The sequence below is a fragment of the Gopherus evgoodei genome, chromosome 8, assembly GCF_007399415.2.
Source record: "Gopherus evgoodei ecotype Sinaloan lineage chromosome 8, rGopEvg1_v1.p, whole genome shotgun sequence".
NCBI lineage: Eukaryota > Metazoa > Chordata > Testudines > Testudinidae > Gopherus > Gopherus evgoodei.
The window spans coordinates 89,064,408-89,083,587 of NC_044329.1; the positions used below are offsets into that span (position 1 = coordinate 89,064,408).

The following is a 19,180-nucleotide window of genomic DNA, read 5'->3' on the forward strand; positions in this document are numbered from 1 at the left end:
ATCACTTAATTTTAGCAGTACAAGACAACCGCATTTCACACAGTAGCTTAATACAAAATGAGAAACTTTTAATGTCTGTATGAGAGATGGTATTATTAGCATTCATATCTGTAAGCCCATAATGTACCATATTGCCATTGCTTAAGATTGGTATTTGTTTAATCTATTCAATGTAAATGTGTTAGGGAGGGTCTGATCCATAAACACAACTACATGAACAAATTCAAGACCAACAAGGAAATTGTTCCCTTTCTCCATTCACCGCAGTACATCTGGGATGGTACAAATGCTATGAACACATTGCTATTTAATTATTATAAGAATGTCATATAAAAACTTGAAAGGAGTTAAATGCTGCACAGAGGAGTTAAGCTGGGAAGGTTTTAATAGCATTCTAAAATGTAACTTTATATTTCCATTAACATCAAATTGTATTATGCAACTTTACCTGTTAGGAAACACTTTCTTATAGTTTATCATATTTGAAAAGAACACTGCTTCATTTTGTGCTAACAGAAATACCAAGTATGACTCAAACTTACTGGCTTAATTGATTTAAATTACTCCTGAAGTTGCTAAATTAATAGCAAAAATCATGTTAAAATACCTTCCTCTTCTCTTTGTGAAAGTGGAGAGACAATAGTAATTATCTAATTTTTTCCTCAGCAAAATAATGAAATTACAACCATTCATTGTTGGAGGTGGATCCCCCTGCACCACAAAATCCTCAGGCTTCCCTTTCTCTCTCTTCTACCCCCTCTCACCATCCCACCCCTACACTACACTGCCGCATATCTCTTCTCCTCTCCCAACCTACCTCTTCATCCTGAGGCCCCATAACTTCCTTCTCAACTTCATTCCCTGCACCAGGACTCGAAGAGACCCTCCCTCTCTCCACCACACACACAAAGAGAACCCTCAGAGTCCACTCCCTTTACTATATCACCGGGCAGGCAGGAATGTTGGGCAGGCAGATTAGGTCAGAGTGCAGGGGTGCCCATTTTTCTAGGGGACCCCAACTGGCCAGAGGCCCTGGACATGGGCCCCATTGGCCCAATGGTTAATCCATCATTGCTAATACCAAACACATTTACCCTATGTCTAAAAATCCTGCATTTCATACTTTATCCCCACATTAAGGTTTCCAGATCCATCTTCAATTCTAAATTACAAGAAGTTGAAGAGAAATAACAGGTCAAATCATGGCTGGAATTTACACAGCACATACAGAACAGCTATGGTTAGTAGGAAATTGGAAAATGAATATAATCTTGATAAATTTCATTCACTTCTCAAGACCCCTAGAGGAGTCATTAAATAAAGGACAACTTGTCATTTCACATCAGGCCAAACTTTTTTTTCTCCTGTGTTGTACTCAAATTCCTGCTGTTAATTATGTGAATTAATCTGTATGCGCCAGACCTTCACCAGCATCAGTGCAGCTCCATCAGTGCAAAGCTGTCCTAATGCTGCCTTACTTGACTGCAAGAGGATCCTGCCAGCATAAGGGAAATAAATGAGTGTGGTAGATACACTACATCAGCTTGTAGAGTGCAAGGGGCTTGGCTAAGGCATCCTGAACCCTGGCAATTTTGGGCTGCCATAGTGGCTTTTTGAAGCAACAGGCAGCCAAAGCAATTAGAATAGGCTCTTCTTACATGTACCATGGGACTAGCCTGGCATAAAGCAGCCCCAGGACTGGGAGAGCACAGACTCAGAGCTACCTTTGTCCCTCTCCTGCAGCAGTGCTTAACACTCCTCATAGTTTCCTATTTGTGTATTTGATTTTAAAATGGTCTCTCCCTACCCCTGACCTTCCATAACACTTACCTACTGCACTACCTGGGCTACAGCTAGAGAGGGAACAAAAGCACCATTTCTCTCCCCTCTACCTACCTTCAACTGAGTTGCATGGAAATGGTGCAAAATGGCCGGAGATGGACCCCAGGAAATAATGGGCTTTTAATGCTACATTTCTATACATAAAACATGCACAAAGAAAGTGTTTTGGTACTTGGAGGGAGGGAAGAAGAAGGAAAAGGCTTAAATCATTCTCCTAAAAGAATGTCTGAACTTTGACCTGGGGTATAATTCCCAGCTTGAGGAGACATACTTGTGCTAGCTCTGATCAAGCTAGCATGCTAAGAACAGAGTGTGGTCATAGCAATCAGAGTGGCTAGCTACCTCAAGTAAGTTCCTGTCTAAGACACTAGGCACATTCTCATGGCAGCTAGGTCCTCTGTCTGCCGGTGCCATCATGGCTACACTCTATTGTTGGTATGGTAGCGCAGTGTAGTAAGGCTCATCATCTACTCATTTTTACCAACCAGATTTAAATGGGAGGTCTGGAAAGTCTTCTCCTGGGAATATTGTATGTCTAATTGGAAAACAATGTTTTAGAAACAAATTCAAAACAGTCCAAACATGGAAAAATCATGAGCGTAAAAGGGATGCTTTATTGGGAAAGCTGTGAGAGCAAACCTCCCCTTTTGAAAGAAACCTGTTTTAGGAGACTTTCTTTCCAGAAACAAAACATAAGTATTTTGATGATTCAAATCATAGTGTACAGCACAACATAGTTTCAAAGTACAAAATCTGTTTTAAAGCGGTGGTCTCTCCGTATGTATGAAGCACATGCAACTATTCAATCCTCCCACACAGATCAGCAGGGTATGAACTCACTGATCTTCAGATTCCTATCTTAGACCCTTACTGTTGAGCTACAGGAGTAACAACCCTTTTGCAGACCACCCAGTGAAGAAGGACTTAACATGCATTTTCCCAGTGGGTTATGCAACTATTTCCTAGTTAGCAATAGAATACTGGTGATCAGGAATCTTGGAGTCTATCTCCGGTTCTGGAAAAGGAGGGTGGCTTATAGTGGTTAGAGATAGGATTGACTAAAACCAGTTTTAATCATTCTGAAAGGCCACGGAGATAAGACTGGGTTTGTCATTTAGAGACCTTGACTCTGTGTCTGCAGTAACCTTTGCATAAACTGTCTGCTACATTATGAAAAAAAACAGATGTGGAGGTCAATAGCTCTTTCCTAATTGCCTTTTCCTTTCAATCTGTCCTCCGAGGAACTGAGTAATTTGCCATCAAATTCTGTGTGTTCAGCTTGGAATAAAAATGTTCAGTAATGGCTAAAAAGTTACACTCTATAGACTAACACTACCCATGAAACTGATATTCTAGGAATCAGCACATGAGGAAGCAATAACACAGGAACACTGCGAGTACAGGTGAGAGCATTTCCCTAGATTTCCGTTCCTGTGTGGTGCCATAGTGGATGCTGGCAGCCATGAGGCACAATTACAGAAAAGTTCTTCTCAGCCCCTGCTGCCCCAGGCTGCAGCATACTTGCAACAGATGGAATCTTTAGAGAATTTAGTTGCCAAAATTTAACAATTATCCACTGAGCATGTGTGAATTCTTGGTTTTTCGGAGACCTATAATTATGCCAAATTTGGGTATATTTTTATGGGTACAGAAAAATGCACTTCCCTGACATGCGGGCAACATTTGCCCCTTCAGCAAATTTCATGTCCCTGCTCTAAACCATGGAGATACTGAAGCTTCACACTGAAACAGTTGTAAGAATGTTTTTAATGAGGGCAAAACAATCTATATGTCCCTAACCTTGTTCTGAGAAACAGCTGAACTATTTTTGCCATAAAGATCCAAAAAGAATCAACCTGAGGCAGACATCCAGTATGAGAAATTTCAGCCTAAAGTTTGGCAAAGTTATAAGCAGCTGAAAAAAACAGGCTTATAATAGAAAGTGTTAAGCAGCCTTGCCTTGAAGCATCCCTACAATCTCCACATATAATAAGAGATTAAAAATGATAAGATAGAGAACAGTTCAGTGGGAATATTGTTGGGACAGGTGGGCAAGAATTAATTTTCTTTGTTACTTCCTTACTCTCATTTTTGTCTGCATCTTCAGTTTCAGTTGTAAACTCTTTGAAGCAGAGACCAATCATGTCTATGTAAAGTGTCTATCACATTTTGGGAGCTGTGTGAATAATAATAATCCATAAAAGAGAGGGAAAACATTGGAGAAAAAATGTATTGGCAGTGTTTTCAACTAATTTAAAAATCAATGTAAAATCATTGGAAGCCCCTGGGGATTGTGAAGTCTTTGCTGCAAACTGCCTTCAACCAAAATGCTGTGTCTTTCATTTCGTTTTGTAATTGACACAGCTACGGCAAGAGATACTCTTGAAAAGGAAACCTTGGAAACAGTTTTAAAAGTTTTTTCCCTTGATATTTTTTAAATATGTGAAAATAAAATATGCCCAAGAAAAAAGTAAATGACTGTAATTTAGAAAAGGCTATTTATTAAATTTATACAAACACTTAAATAAATCCTTAAAGTATGAATAGTTTAATTAACTTTTTATAGGCTAGTTTGTGCCCCCACTTGGTTGCTTAAAGAGAAGGTGGGCACAAGATTAAACAGAATCCCTCCTGGAGTTTCCACTAAGGTGGAGGGAGATCCTCACTGGTCCCAACTCAGAGCTGTGATTGGACCTTAAATTTGGCCACCTTCAGCCAAAATTATTTCCAGAGGTGTGGTAAATGCCCTGCCTCTGGCTAATAGGTGATGTCAATATATCACTGCATGAGACTAGACAGAAAAACTAGCCATTCGAGTGAAGTGACTAAAGTGTTGTCAAATGCACGAAAAAACAAACAGAAAAGACAGAGCTGAAATAATACTTTTTCTAGTCTTTGTCATAATTATAGAGAAGTAATCTTAGATGTTGCTTGTAACTGTAGTACATGAAAAGCATGTTCAGTCAAATGTAGTTTTAATGTTAATGAGATTCCTTTAATGTTTAGGCAACAGGAATGCTAAAAGCTTAACCATGTCAATGTATATGCAATTTTCTGTAAAAAGGCCAAGGATGCTGGCTTTGCTGTTGCCTGACCTATTCCACAGATAGGTATCATTTGGTGGAAGGCCAGAAAAACACCTCATTTTCCAGGGAGTTATATCCAGGAAGAGCAAATAAGTTGTCTGCCTACCACAACTCCCTTTCTTTGGTTTGATCCATTCCTTCTCTCCACACTGGGGCCATGCTTCTTAGAAGGATTTAATCCAGCTCCAGAAGGTGAAGAGATGTAGTGACAGACTCTGTAAAAGGGTTAATTTTCTATTTTGAAATAAACCTTTCACCATCCTCTGTTGCTAGAGAAGAGTTGGAGTAGTGTCTCCACCAATCGCTAGCAAAAAGGAGTGGGGCCCCCTACCCTCAGTCTCTTCAGAATCTCCTTGCTTTTGCTGTTTTTAAAATATAGGGACTTTTGGCCATCACTGACATATCAAGAGTCATATGGAAAAAAAATTGTTTCATAGTTATACTATTTATACAAAATAAATGCTTCTGTTTAAAATTTGCTCCAAAAAAAATTCTTCAGAGGAATAACTATTTATACCCACATACAGGGAATGTGATGCTTCAATAGTGAATATAATTTATGATGAGAATCAAAGATTTTAAAAAATAAAAAACATTACATGTCAGTGATACAGAAAATAAATATTTTGGCCCTCACCAAATAAATTAGTCCATCAGTGTAAGCTATAAATTACTGTCCATCTTCAGTTTGTGCTTGTCCAGACACAGGACAATCAGCTTCATACTTTTTTTTCAGGCCTTTCAAGAATATTCGCAAACTTTCTGGATCCAATTGAGAGTTCCTTGCAGTCTGAACCAGCCTTGTTGCTAGATGGTATACAGCCCTCTGTCTTAATGTCTCAGGAGTGGTTCTTTGCTTTTGCTGTTCTTAAAAATAAACACATACATTAAAATGTGAACACAGATATTCATTTATTGAAGTAGTAATGTTGGCTGTTTTCTGCCTGTCCTGTATCTGAGTCTGCTGATATACCATTTGCAGATTCTATCTAGGACTATGTCTCATACTTCATAATAGTAATGACAGTGCTCTTCAGTAAAACCCATTAAAACCGCTCCCAAAAACATAATGTCTAGTTTTTTGACCTAACACCAGAATGAACTGAGAAATCCGTTTGAAATCTATCCTACGAACAGCTTCTTAGTCTGTAAAATTCTGGTGAATTAAGGTTACAAGGATTATATAAATTACAGATTTATTTATTTTTCGCAACAGTTCATGGAATAAAGAAGCTTTTTGAAAATAAAATCCTTCTCTCTCTTTCTTGCAGTCATTTTATTAGCAAATTTGTTAAAAGTAAAACTGATTTTCTTTAAAAATTCTCAATAACCAGTAACACAGTTGCCCTGTATCATTAGATCTTATTTTTTTGTGCCATGCTTATGTACCTCTGTAATATATCATTGAGCTACTTACATTTTATCAAACAATAGACAATACATGAGAATATATTGAAGGTATGTGTTTTATAAGACTATAATTTAACTACTGCAAATTACTACTACATACCAAAATTTGTCTAGCAATATGAGTTGTGATCTCCTTTGCATCCAAAATTATTGATGGCGGTAGAGAAGAAACTTCTGCAGCTTTTAATCCTAAATATAAAAAAATATGAAGTAGTCCTTCGCCGTCTGTGCCAGAATGAATACTTACCTTAATCAAAATGTCACTCTAAAATGAAATTTTTCAAAAAGTATTTATATTTAATTCCCCTATACGTTTCCTCTCCTCTGTATCTGAACTCAATAATTTTCATAGCAGTCCGACTTATGGAGAGCAAAGATTAAATCAAGTTACTCAGGGTCTATAGTGATGCCTGCTCTAAAACATATATATTCTGTGTAATCACAATAGCTATTATGACACAAGCTAACTGCTGATGTCACTAACTGCTCATGCTCAAATGCGTCAGCTGTAATACTAGGGCTGTGAATAGGCAGCTCTTTTTCCATTACTGAAGGAGGGGCAAAGTCTACAGAGTAGGAAGAAGAATCCCCCAGTAAGAGGATTGGAGAACAAAAGTTGGGAAGTGGGTTTAGCAGCCTTCACTTAATTCTGATCCAACATGGAAGAGAGAAGAGCTGGGTGTGGAACAAAAGTAGGGTTGCCATCTGTCCAGATTTTCTCCGGTTCGTCCTTTCCTGAGATAATGTCCCAGGAAATCTGTAAGGGAGATCAATACATGCTGTCAGTCATACATTTTTATGGGCTCAGGACATCATCTTGGATGGCCTGTTTTTTTGTACTTCGGAGATGACAACCCTAGACAGAAGGAGCCTTACTCAGTGAGGAGAACGAGGTGGAGAGCAGAATTTGAGTGGCTGGTTTCCAGGATCAGTGAAAATGATTGAGACTCTGTGTGTTCCTGTCTCTCACCTGATGAGCCATTTGTCTTTGGGAAGAGGGACAGAGTATCACTGATGCCTGTCCTGCTCCCTAAAGTGTGATGTTTGATTCTTCCTCCATTCCTTAACTGGCCTAGGAGAACTTGAGACCTAACCCAATCTAACAGCTGCTGACCAGCTTCTCTTTTCAATAGCTGGGCTGCATGCTTCTGCCTCCCCTGAAAGCTGAAAGGAAACAGCAAGGCTCCTAGGAGTCCTTAAATCCTGCAGTAATGCTGGCAGACCAGGTTCCTCAACTGAACACTACTCCTGAGGGCATTCTGCACCAAAAAATTAAAAACTCTGCACATAGTTTAGAATTCTGCAAAAATTCTGCAAGTTTTGTCAATAAATAAATGCAGAGGCTACAGCATAGCAGTGGGGCTCACAAGCCACCAGCTGAAGGTGGGAGATCACTCTGCAGCCTCCCCACACCCCGGGACACAGACTCAGCGGTGAGGCTGCACCCGACCCTGACACAGCACAAGGCCTGGGCTTGCCACGGAAACACCCTGGGGCCCTGCCCTCTGCGCCAGGTGTGGGGCAGGCAGGCTCAACCAGGCAAGATCCAAGTGTGGAGAGACTCAGTGTGGGGGGGATCCAGGTGTGGAGTGAGAAGATTCTGTGTGGGACAATCTGGGTGCAGGCAGCTCAGTTGGGGGTCTAGGTGTGAGGGGATCTGGATGCACAGAGGCTCATTGGGGGGCTTCCATGTGCAGGGCAATGGGACTCTGCACGGGCTTCCAGATGAAAGTGGTTAGGGCTCAGCAGAGGGGTCTGGATGTGGGGAGGTCTCAGTAGGGGGGGTCTGGGTTCTGGAGGAGTAGGGCTTGGTGGAGTGGAGGTTTGGGTGCAGCTAGTTGGGGGCCAGAGGATGGGAGTTTGAGTGCAGAAAGCTCAGTGGGGGTGGTCTGGGTGCAGGGATGGGAGTCCAGAGGCAGAGGTTCTGGGTGCAGGGGGCCTCCTGATTCAGGGGTTGGGATGGGGTTCAGGTATGAAGGGCCAGGGGGGTTCTGGGTGAGGGTCAGGCTTGGCAGGGATGTCTGGGTACAGGAGGTCCAGACGCACGGGGGTTGGGTGGATGGGGAGCAGCTCCCTGTACAGTGACCCCTCCCCCCCAGCTGAGGAGTGATGGGAGCAGGAAGCAGGGGAGGATGCTGAGCTTCCTGCAGCTGAGGGAAGTTTCTGGGGAAGAGGAAGTCCCATCCTCTCCTGCTTCCTTCCAGCCCAGCCGGGACTAGCAGCTGATCCTGGTTTAGGGTAGAAGCCACTGGCTGGGGTGTCCCCAGTCCTGTGGTGATTTACCTCTCTGCCAGCTGCTCTGGGTGCCTGAAGCAATGTACCTGCACAGCTAGGGAGTGGTGTGTGACTGCTCTTCCCTGTCAGAAAGTCATTTTTATGTGGGGAAGCAAAGAAATCTGTGGGGGACATGAATTCTTGCAGTCCTATAAATAATCTATGTATAATTTTTCAGAATTCATTTTGTAAAAAATCCCCAAAACTGGCCTTGTGTTACCAATGTGAGGCAAATTAGCAGTGAAATTTTGATAAAGGCATAGAAGGAACATTTTATATTAAATTAATTCTAACTTTAACTCAAATAATTTATAGTCTTCTGCTATCTCAGACTTGTAAAAATTGTGTGTTGTGAGACAACTCCCTATTGATTAAATCAGCTAAATCAGGGATCAACTACAAAATCTAGCATTTATACCTAGTCTACACTAGAAGCACCACATCAGCGCAACTGCATTGATGCAGCTGCTCCACTGTAGCATGCCTGGTGAAGACACACTATGCCGACAGGAGAGAGCTCTCCCAGCAACATAATTACTCCACCTCCGCGAAAGGTGGTAACTATGTTGGCAGGAGAGCGTCTCCCACTGATGTACTGCTGCCCATATGACACTTGTGTCAATGTAACTTGCATCGCTCAGGGGGGATGTCTTTTTTACATCCCTGAGTGACATAAGTTATATCAACATAAGAGGTAGTGTAGACCAGCCCTCAGAAACATTATGTGGATTCTTTTCACTCCCTGAAGGATTATGGGTCTATAAAGAAATGAATGGATGACAATGAGACATAAATAAAATATTTTAATCTGTTACACAGTCTGCTTCACTACAGTTTATATTAAATTTAAAGGATAAATGAACCCACTTTCCCCAGAACACAGTTTTGACATTTCAAAGGATAAAAAGCACCTCTCTGCATAAATAAACTGAGGCACTCATCTATGAACACTAATTTATCATTTTTAATAAAACTTCATTCATTTAGGATGAGCCAAATGGGTACACTTTTAGCTAATTCTTTTATATCATCCTATATGAGCAAAGACAAAAGAGGCAGCTCTCAAATAAGTCTTGAATGTGCAGGCATCCATTTAAGATTATCTCACAGCCCCTTGAATTGCTCCCATAATCAAACAGGAAACCAATGCAGAGCACTCAGTACAGCTACTATGTGCTCAGAGTGACCCATTTAAAGTCACTGTGTTCTCAACCAGTTGAAGATTCCAGGTGAAGTCTTAGAGCAGAAAGATCATTTTATTAGACAATTAATTTTTTCATACTGTGGACACAAAATAACTACCTTATTACACAACTATTTAAAATACAAAAATAAATGGAACAGTATTTTAACCTGTTTATTTATTTAGCATGTGCATAGTCGTCTAGCCAAGCAATGGCATCTTGAGTGGCATGAGGAAGTTCTTCTAGGCCACCGCTGAACCTGCAACAGTTACTATGTAAAAAATTATTCACAAAATGGAGTGATCTGTCAGTGGATAGTAGGAATGTTAGACCCTAATAGTTTAATATAGCTTCTGTACTTTTTATTAATATCAATACTGAAGTCCATTACCATAGTTTTTTTCCTCTGTGTGTCCTTTCGAAAGTATGTAAGTATAAGTAATTTTTTCCTTATTTCCAGCACTGTTTCTCACGTGTTGCACTTCAAAATGATTGTTTTCCACATTGGGATATAAAGCATCTATGTGACACAGTTCCAGGAAATGTGTAGCAAATAGAGTAAATGCCTAAATTAGGCAACAGAAAAGGAAATATAATAACATATTAAGTAATCCTGCATAATTCATTATAATTAAGCAAAATAAGGTTAAAATATATATTTTCAAAGTGGGTATAGGGTTTAGCACTATGACTTTCATTGATGGCTAAATCTGTGTGCATTGCTTTGAAAAAATGCCCTGAAATTACTAAAAAATATTAAATTGAATGAAGAGATCTATTTCTTTGGTACTGTAAACATGGGCACGATTATAGCAAAATAGTAAAGAAAGCTCCAAATATAGGCAGTTTTAAAGCAGTTTCAAAAATATATTAAATGAGCCCTTTCATTTTTAAATTAAGTGATACTGTTTGCTGAACATAATACATTTAATCAACCTAATGATATAACAAAAATGGACCATTTAGACTGTATATCAGAAAAACACATGAGAGACCTTTTAGGCTATGGGACAATCTCATAAGAGGAGCAATGGAAGTCTCAATACATGCATCTGAGGAAGTGGGTATTCACCCACGAAAGCTCATGCTCCAAAACGTCTGTTAGTCTATAAGGTGCCACAGGATTCTTTGCTGCTTCAATACATGACATATTTTAAACTAGACTGGGAATAAACAGTAACATGAATTTAGGATACAATCCTTTACTGGCAGGAAGACGGACTGGATGACTCAACAGATCTTCCCAACCTGGATTATCTGACCCCTTTCCCAATGGAATATATAAATGTAGCCACTAATACAGAATTTCCTAACTTTCATACTATTTTATCAAAATTACTGTCTAGAATGTACACAAAATTGCCTGAACATTCTGATATTATATATTATCCTTCAGCTAAAACTATGAGAAATATTTGAACATTTCAAACCAATCTGCAAAAGTATTCCAAAATAAGCCCGGGTAAGAGTCCAGCCTATGTCCAGGTCTGCAAAAGTTTGACAACATGCTGAAGTTAATAGCTAGGAAATAATTGGAGTTTCCTCCCCACTTAAAGGCCATTTCTACTTCTCTTGATAAGCCACCTTATCTACGCACCTTTAAGTTCAGGAAGATTGGGGGTGGAAGATCCCAACAAATTATGGAAAGGGAGCAGCCAGTTGGGAGTTCCCTTTGGAGATTTAGGTATATAAACGCTAATCTCCAAGCAAAACCGAAGAGGTTAGTTAGTTTGCTTTCAACACAGAAAGACAAACAGAAGGGTTCATTTCATGAACCAAATACTGCAGGATTCTCCTAGAACCAATTACTATACAACTACTTTAGGGATATTGTCAGTCTCGTTCTTGGTATAGTCACTGCAAATTGTAAAAGTCAAGGCAGAGTCTTGGCCAAAGGAAAGAACAGGAAGGAACATGAATGGAGCCAAGGGTTAGAAGGAGTGTGTTCAAGGGATGATCGTGTGGTTAGAATGGGATGGGATAAGAATAGGACAAGTACTAGAAGGGCAGGAAGTATGGCATCCTTGTCCTTATTCTTATCTATTGATCAATCTCTTTTTTATCCGTAAATCCCAGTAAGTGTATCCGTATTATTTAGATCAGAATTGTCCATAAAATGAAGACTGGAGTATGAGAAAATGTTTTTATTTGGTACCATTTTAAGTCTGCGTGAGAAAAAAATTACAAATTTTAGAGACTAATGATTAAAAAATATTAAAAATACCTTTAAAGTCAGTAGATATTCACACACTGAATAACAAATGCCAATACCTTCTTCAGTGCTGGTACCTCTGCCAAGTTCATCAATTATGATGAGTGATTTGTCATTAGCATTTTGTATGATATATGTTATCTAAGAAAAAAAATACTTTGTTATCTCTAGCAGTATATTTTTCAATCTCTGCCCCCGCACCCGAAAAACCAAACAAACCAACAAAAAGTCCACTGATAATGTGAGTAAAGAACATAATCTTTCAGAAGATCCATGGCTTTCACCTCTGAGCAGCTTCCAAACAGCTGGCATTTTAAAACAAACAAAACATCTTGCCACAAAAGTGTTTGTCTCTTTCTCTCTAAATATGTAATTTTTCCTCAAAATGAAGTCTCAGGTGAAGTACTAGCAACAGTTAGATATGGTCCAACAATAATTTAAGGTACAATATCTAATGAAACATCAAGATGTCCAATGGAACAGTGATTTCTACTCCTGTTGGAATGGTTTCAGAGATACTGGACTTAAAACGGTGACATGATTTAGAGAAAAGCTATTATGAATAATTCTTAGAACTTCCTGCTCATCTCCAGCTTGCTGGTTGGGGAGCAGGTCTTAAAGTCCAAAACCCACACTGAAAATCTTGAAGAAAAAAAGAGAAGATGGCAGGCAAGATAGAAAGTTTGGAGGGCATTATAGAAAGGAGCTACAGGTAGAGAAAAGGATGGTTGTGGGGTTTTCTGCCTTATTTGATAGCAGGCCTATTTTAGAAAAGTTTTAAAAAATAACTTACTGGTATTATTTTTCTGCCCTGCTTCCTGAGAAGTCCAGTTGTCCTAGTTACTAACACCTGTTTGCAATATGGAGGTCTGGTTAAACTCTTCTTCTTTCATATGGCTTAAAAACAGTATCGTTAGCTGTCCAGATTTAAGTTGGCAATCCAATTGATTGCTTCAGGTGATGCAGAGTAGATGGAAGAAATACCACTGATATATGATCATTTGGGACATGAGTTGATAAGGTGTTTCATAGCTTGAAGTCTGTTTCTGCACTCACAAATAGAATTATGTATCATCACATTCAGTTCAAAGTGTAGCATATTTTCATGTGAGTGAAAAGCCAGTGGGTTGTTCAGTTGAGTCCTTGATGAGGTGTTTGCATGGAACAGTAGTGTCCTTTCACCTTGCTCGCCACAGACTTCATGGGAGAACCCCGAGTCTTCAAACTTTTGCGCTGCAAGCCAAAAAAGCTCTCTGGATTTGAGTTGGAATCTTGATATATTATTTAGGTATTCATATATTGGAAAATCCTTTTCCTTCAGGTAGCAATGAATTTGGAGTGGGCTGATGTGTGCCAGTATGGGAAGCCATGGTTGTGACATTGATTTTACTGTGTCTGTAATGACATGCATGATGGTGTTTAGTTGAGAATTGACAAATAGTGTGTCTAGAAAGGTCAGCAGTATTCTGTGGCAGAGTAGAAAAAGGCTAGTGAAGAGGTTTGTAGAGTTTCTGCATTGGCTCCCCAGGTTGCTGCTCACAGCTTATGGATGGGGTTTACACACATCTTTATTTTGTCATAGATATTTTTCAGATGCTAGTTCAGAGCTAGTGCTGACCCGGTCTCTGTGCTGCGTGGTGGCGGGGCTGGCTCCAACCCGTCCTGGTGCTCTGGGTGGCGTGGCTGGAGCACTGGTAAAGGGACAGGGAGTGAGGGGATTGGATAGAGGGCAGAGGAGTTTGGTGGGGTGGTGGTCAGGGGGCAAGGATGTGGATAGAGGTCAGGGCAGTTAGAGGGTGGGGACCATAAGGGTTGAATGGGGGCAGGGGTCTCGGGGGGGGCAGTCGGGAAGGAGGGGGTGGGTTGGATGGGCGGTGGAGGGCAGTCAGGGGCAGGGGTTCTGGGGGTGGTTGGATGGGGCAGGAGTCCTGGGGGACAGTCAGAAATGAGAGGAGGGGTTGGATGGGGCGGCGGGGGCAGTCAGGGGCAGGGATTCTGGGATCGGTCAGGGGACAGGGAGCAGGGTGGGGAATGGGGCAGGGGTGTCAGGGGGGGCCATCAGGGAATGGGGAAGTTGGATGGGGCAGGAGTCCGGGGGGGGGACGACATCAAGGGGTGAGAAGCAGGGGGGTTGGATAGGGGGCAGGGGCCAGGCCATGCCTGGCTGTTTGGGAAGGCACAGCCTCCCCTAACTTGCCCTCCACACAATTTCAGAAACCTGGTGTGGCCCTCAGGCCAAAATGTTTGCCCATCCCTGGGCTAGTGGAATGTGAGGCTTTGGTCTAACATCACATCAAGACATTTTGCAGTTTTATCTTCTAATCACAGACGTCCATGTGCAGCTCTGCCCTAGTTTTTCGATTGTTAGATGATATGCTGACACCACAGTTTTAGCCTCTGTCTACACTGCACACGACATGTTTAGTAGGTATAGCTCTCTGGTGCTGGAGTCTTAAATGGGGGGCAAAGGCTCCAGCAGCTCCTGTGGCAGGGAAGTCCTCCAGCAGTGGGAAGCTGCCAGAACCTTTTCCTGCTGCTGGAGAATTTTCCTGCAACTGGAAAAACTCCAGCAGTGGGGAGCCAGTTGCAGGACATTACACTGCTAAAAATAGCAGTATAGATGGGGGAGTCACTGCTTGGATGAGCAGAATGCCATGTAGGGTACAAGATTCAGGCATGTCTTTACTATACTCACCAAAACAATACCTTGCTGCAATTGGACCAGCTTTTGACGTTCCCCTGTGTTCGCCACCCCAAGCTGATGCAAAATTAGCCAAGCTTTGTGGCTGCAGTAAGTGATATCCTGATCTTCAACTGTCTTGAGTCATCTTTGATGGCATGCTAGAATCAGTGACTCTGCGAGGGATGTTGCGGTATTTATTTGGTTCTTCTTTACTTCTATTGCCATTTGGGCAATGACATGACTACTGGAGTTCAAACCCAATGTGGATTAACAGCAGTCGATGCCAGCTGTGTAGAAATTAGCAAAAGTAATGCTAGACGTATTCTGAGGGATTTCAACTGGTCTTCGGTGATGAAACAGAAATCTGGATTGCAGTATCTGTTCCAGGAGCAGAATGAAAAGTGCCTGTGTCTTTTGCATACAAAAGAAGGTATGTGTCTTCATTTGATGACAATTCCAAAAGTGCCTCATCCACAATATCGTTACTAGCATAGTCCTACATTGTGTGGTGGCGACTGTAATCAATGACATATATATAAGCCAGGCAACAGACTGTGGGTAATGAGGGAGAAGACAAGTCTGTATTCAGTGGTTTATGCACGTTAAACACTCTTCTCTTGATGATTCTTACTGAGATGGTGAAGGTTTCAGAGTTGCTCCTAGCAACTATCGTGTCATAATCCTCAGTGCTGTGCTTGATGCACGTCTCAAGGCTGTGTTTTGGGTGATGGAGGTAGGTGATGAGATTGTAGCCAGCAATATGGCAGCGTGGTTCTTGCATTTCTTGCAGGGCAATGATGTTAATCATGTTGTCTCATGTAACACTGAGCTAGCTGGTCGCTTTTAGGCTAGTAAATAACTTCAACATTCACACTGGCAAATTCTTAGAGCTGGGTCTACATTCTCTTAAGTGACTCTGGATGGAGTCACTTTTTGCAGAGTAACTATTTCCATTGCTGTTCAATCTGGGACTTCACTGGGTGATGTTCAGATGCCAATTTGACAATATTGGTTGTGCTTTAGCACATAACAATGGAGACCACATGGTAGAAGGTTGTCATCACCTGCCTCTGATTAGTCTCTGAACAGTAACTAATGGATCATATAGCAGCAACATCCAGACAGCTTTCTTTCGCTCTACAAACAGCCATCCGGTAGTTAACATTTCTTTCAGATGCATCACCTCAAGACTAGACTACTGTAATGAAGGGATGCATCTTAAATTCATGTGGCAACTGAAACTGATGCAAAATTCACTTGTTAAGTAAGGTTTGTTTCCCCATAATCAAATTAAGACTGTGATTCACAAAACACACTAAGACTATGTTAAGTTCTGTGCTTGACAGTGACAGCCAATTAGTTCCTGCGTTGATTTCTGATGCTGGTTTTGACCTGTAAATCCCTAAATGGCCTGGGACCTACCCTTTCTAAAAGATGCTTCTCTCCTCATGACGTACAATATGGAAGAGAGATACAGAAGCCAAGTTGTCTTGACTGCTTTGTTGTACACAGAATCATAGAATGTAGGTTTGGAAGGGACCTCAGAGGTCACCTAGCCCAGCCCCTGTGCTGAGCAGGCCAAGTACTCCTACACTATCCCTGACATGTGCTTGTCTAAAATAAAGTGCTTCATGCCAATGAAATATATCCATAAACCAATGTAAACTGTCCCAGCTTAATGTTAATCAGGGCCCTTGATACTAAAATAATTAAACTTGTACCTCTTTCATTTCCTTCATGAATGTCGATGAATTTGTTTCTATGTCATCATCCATACCAATTCTAGTGAAAATTTGCTCAGCAATTCTAAAAGAAGAATATTCTGCTGGGACATAAGAACCTGTAAAATAAAATAAAAGTACAAGTTACCTTATGTTATCACTGGTAGTAACACTATAGCTAAAAATTGGCCTTGTGTAATACACATAAAATCTCATCTTATTTTTAGAAACACATTTTTCCACTTAGTAAATAATGAAATTTTCAGTAGAAAACAATATGAGTAGTGCAAAAGAATACTTGTAAGGTAAACTGTTGCTCACCAATCTGTGCCATAATTTGACAGAGAGCAATCTGTTTCAGATAAGTTGATTTACCACTCATATTTGGTCCTGTAATAATGATAAAATTGCTGCCTTCTGTGATATACGTGTTATTAGAAATAGGTTTTTCCACAGATATCTTTTCAAGAATGGGATGCCATCCCTGCTTGATTGCTAAGGTATCAGTAAATTCTGGACGAACTAAACCAAGAAAAAATTGTAAGAAATGTTAAGCACTAAATACAAAATAAACCTATGACAATTATTAAAAAGCTAAATTTTTTAAATAAAATAAGAATGACTCATGCAGAGCTCTGAGTCTGTTACACTTTCTCTTGTTGAATAATATCTTGCTACTTGAGTTGGGGGCTTCACTCCTCTGCCAGACATAGCATGACAAGGTGCTGCCTCAGTTTCCCCCAACCTGTATCTACAGAATAAGTCAAAACAAGCTTGCCTTAAAGCATTTCCCTTTAATTAACAGAAACAAATATCCAAACAGGAAGACCTTCCACTCAAGCCTTTAATCCTACTCCTAGCTCCAGATTTGGGAGACCCCTCTTACATAGTTCTGTATTTTGACTGCATCATGAGGGCTCCTAGTCCTCCTCCCTGGAGCTGGAGTACTGTTCAGAACAGTCTTTCTACTGTTTACAGAAAATAACCCTCCATCCTCCTCCCCAGAGCTGGAGGTACCACCTTCACCTTCCCAGTTCTCACTGGAGCTTGGGTAGAACTCTTGCCATTGCTTTAGCTAACATGGCATAAAGATATGATCCAGTTCTTCTCCCTGGAACTGAGGTTCAGGTATCATTTGTCTATCCCATAACAGAGTGGGCACCCTCCCCTTTTCTATTGCCTGCTATCTCCTGTCATCAGGAGTCTTTTTTCCCCAACACTGCTCTTTGCTGACCTCCTCTCCATACTGAGTTCTGGTAATTTTATTAAAATCAGGTGATCCCCTAACTGAGCAGTAATCACCCACCTGGGCAATCAGTTAGCTCCCAATCCACCAATTAGTCACCAAGGCTGGCGTACCAACCTTAGTCATGGGTAGACTGTCCCTAATTCTCTAAAAGGTCAGTCACCCCGTGACAAGAACTATTCACAAAGAAGAGATTATTCAACATGAGCAAGAGTGGAAGAATCAGAAAGGATATTCCCATGTAGAAGACCTGACCTATAGCTATCAAATCAGCAAAGACAGTATACTTGGAGGAATTAATGGGCTGTTTTCAGGTAGAGACTACATCTTTTATACAAGTCCTCATGATCTTATTACAGAAAAATAACATCTTAGCCCTCCATTCTCAGATAACATGCCAAGATTGTGTTCAGAAGCAAGTGGAGGAATATGTGAATAAAAAGGGAAAGAAAAGTAGGAAAAGTGAAGCTATAAAAGTAATTCATACACTGAACTGAAATCCAATTTTAGTTCTATAGATGACTAATATATGAAGAGATAAATACAAGAGCCACAAACTAGACCTGGTACTATTATATAAATATTGGGGGACAGGGGTGTAGCTTTACCAGCATTTTTATTTATATTTACCATCTCTTAGAAAGACACTTACCGTAGTCAGAAAGAGTGCAGGCATGGGCAAATGACAGCAACATATCCAACATTGACACAGTGTCAGAGAGTTTGTATAGGCAATGGATATGTTCATAGATTTCACTCAGTAGTTTACACACTATCCTGCAAGCAGACTGCTCTGAATTAGTTACTGTACACTACTATATTTTATTGCTTTACACAGTTTACAGCAATAAAGCAATTATTAAGTTCATAATGTCAATATGGTACTTAGATACGAGGATGACAGGCATTACATAAATGCCATAGAGATTTGTAAACATGGGCAATTCTGTGAATTTCTAAAAAGCATAGTAAGTTATTGGGGAACAACTTCTAGGCCCAATTCTGCCATCAGCTTTGCAGATGCAACTTCCACTGCTTGAAAGGGAGCTGCATGTGCAAAATTCACTCTAAAAAACACAGTTTTGGAACCAATGTTGTTCTTTGTCCTCCAAAAAGTGTGACTCTTCAGTTTCTTGAGTCCTTCATATTTAAAATGGGTTCACATGATCTCCAAAAGAAGATGTAGCCAAAACTAGCCTATGTTAGCTTTTGTGATCTAGATTTAAAGAGAACAATATATGCCCTTGGATCCCTTTATAAGCATAATTTATGGAAAAACTGAAGGTTAAAATGAAAGGCATACTTAATAGAAATAATGGCTACAAATTGCCAAATTGCTATACTCATGGTGTCATTTTGTTTTGATAATATTCTACAAAAAGTTTAATAAATGTCATGGATACTCTTCTTTTTTATGAATAAATCCCTATACATTTTAATCATAATTCAGAATAATGTAGATTTAGCCTTTTAATGTGCTCTCTCATGAAGAACACTCACTCTCTACAATCTGGAGTGCTTT

At 40.4% G+C, this 19,180-nt stretch overlaps 1 protein-coding gene across 1 annotated transcript in view; it reads right to left on the reverse strand.

Annotated features, from left to right (window-relative positions):
* Positions 1-5,545: 5,545 nt before the first annotated feature.
* The window catches only part of MSH4 (mutS homolog 4), a 56,734-nt gene continuing 43,099 nt past the window's right edge, over positions 5,546-19,180 (reverse strand). Inside the window, exons 13-19 of the mRNA XM_030573592.1 lie at positions 18,311-18,435; positions 16,734-16,934; positions 16,413-16,531; positions 12,021-12,149; positions 10,188-10,362; positions 6,439-6,527; positions 5,546-5,790 (exon numbers count right to left, since the gene is read on the reverse strand). Of these exons, the coding sequence (XP_030429452.1) occupies positions 5,599-5,790; positions 6,439-6,527; positions 10,188-10,362; positions 12,021-12,149; positions 16,413-16,531; positions 16,734-16,934; positions 18,311-18,435 (1,030 nt within the window). The 3' untranslated portion in view covers positions 5,546-5,598. The remainder of the gene's footprint in view (positions 5,791-6,438; positions 6,528-10,187; positions 10,363-12,020; positions 12,150-16,412; positions 16,532-16,733; positions 16,935-18,310; positions 18,436-19,180) is intronic.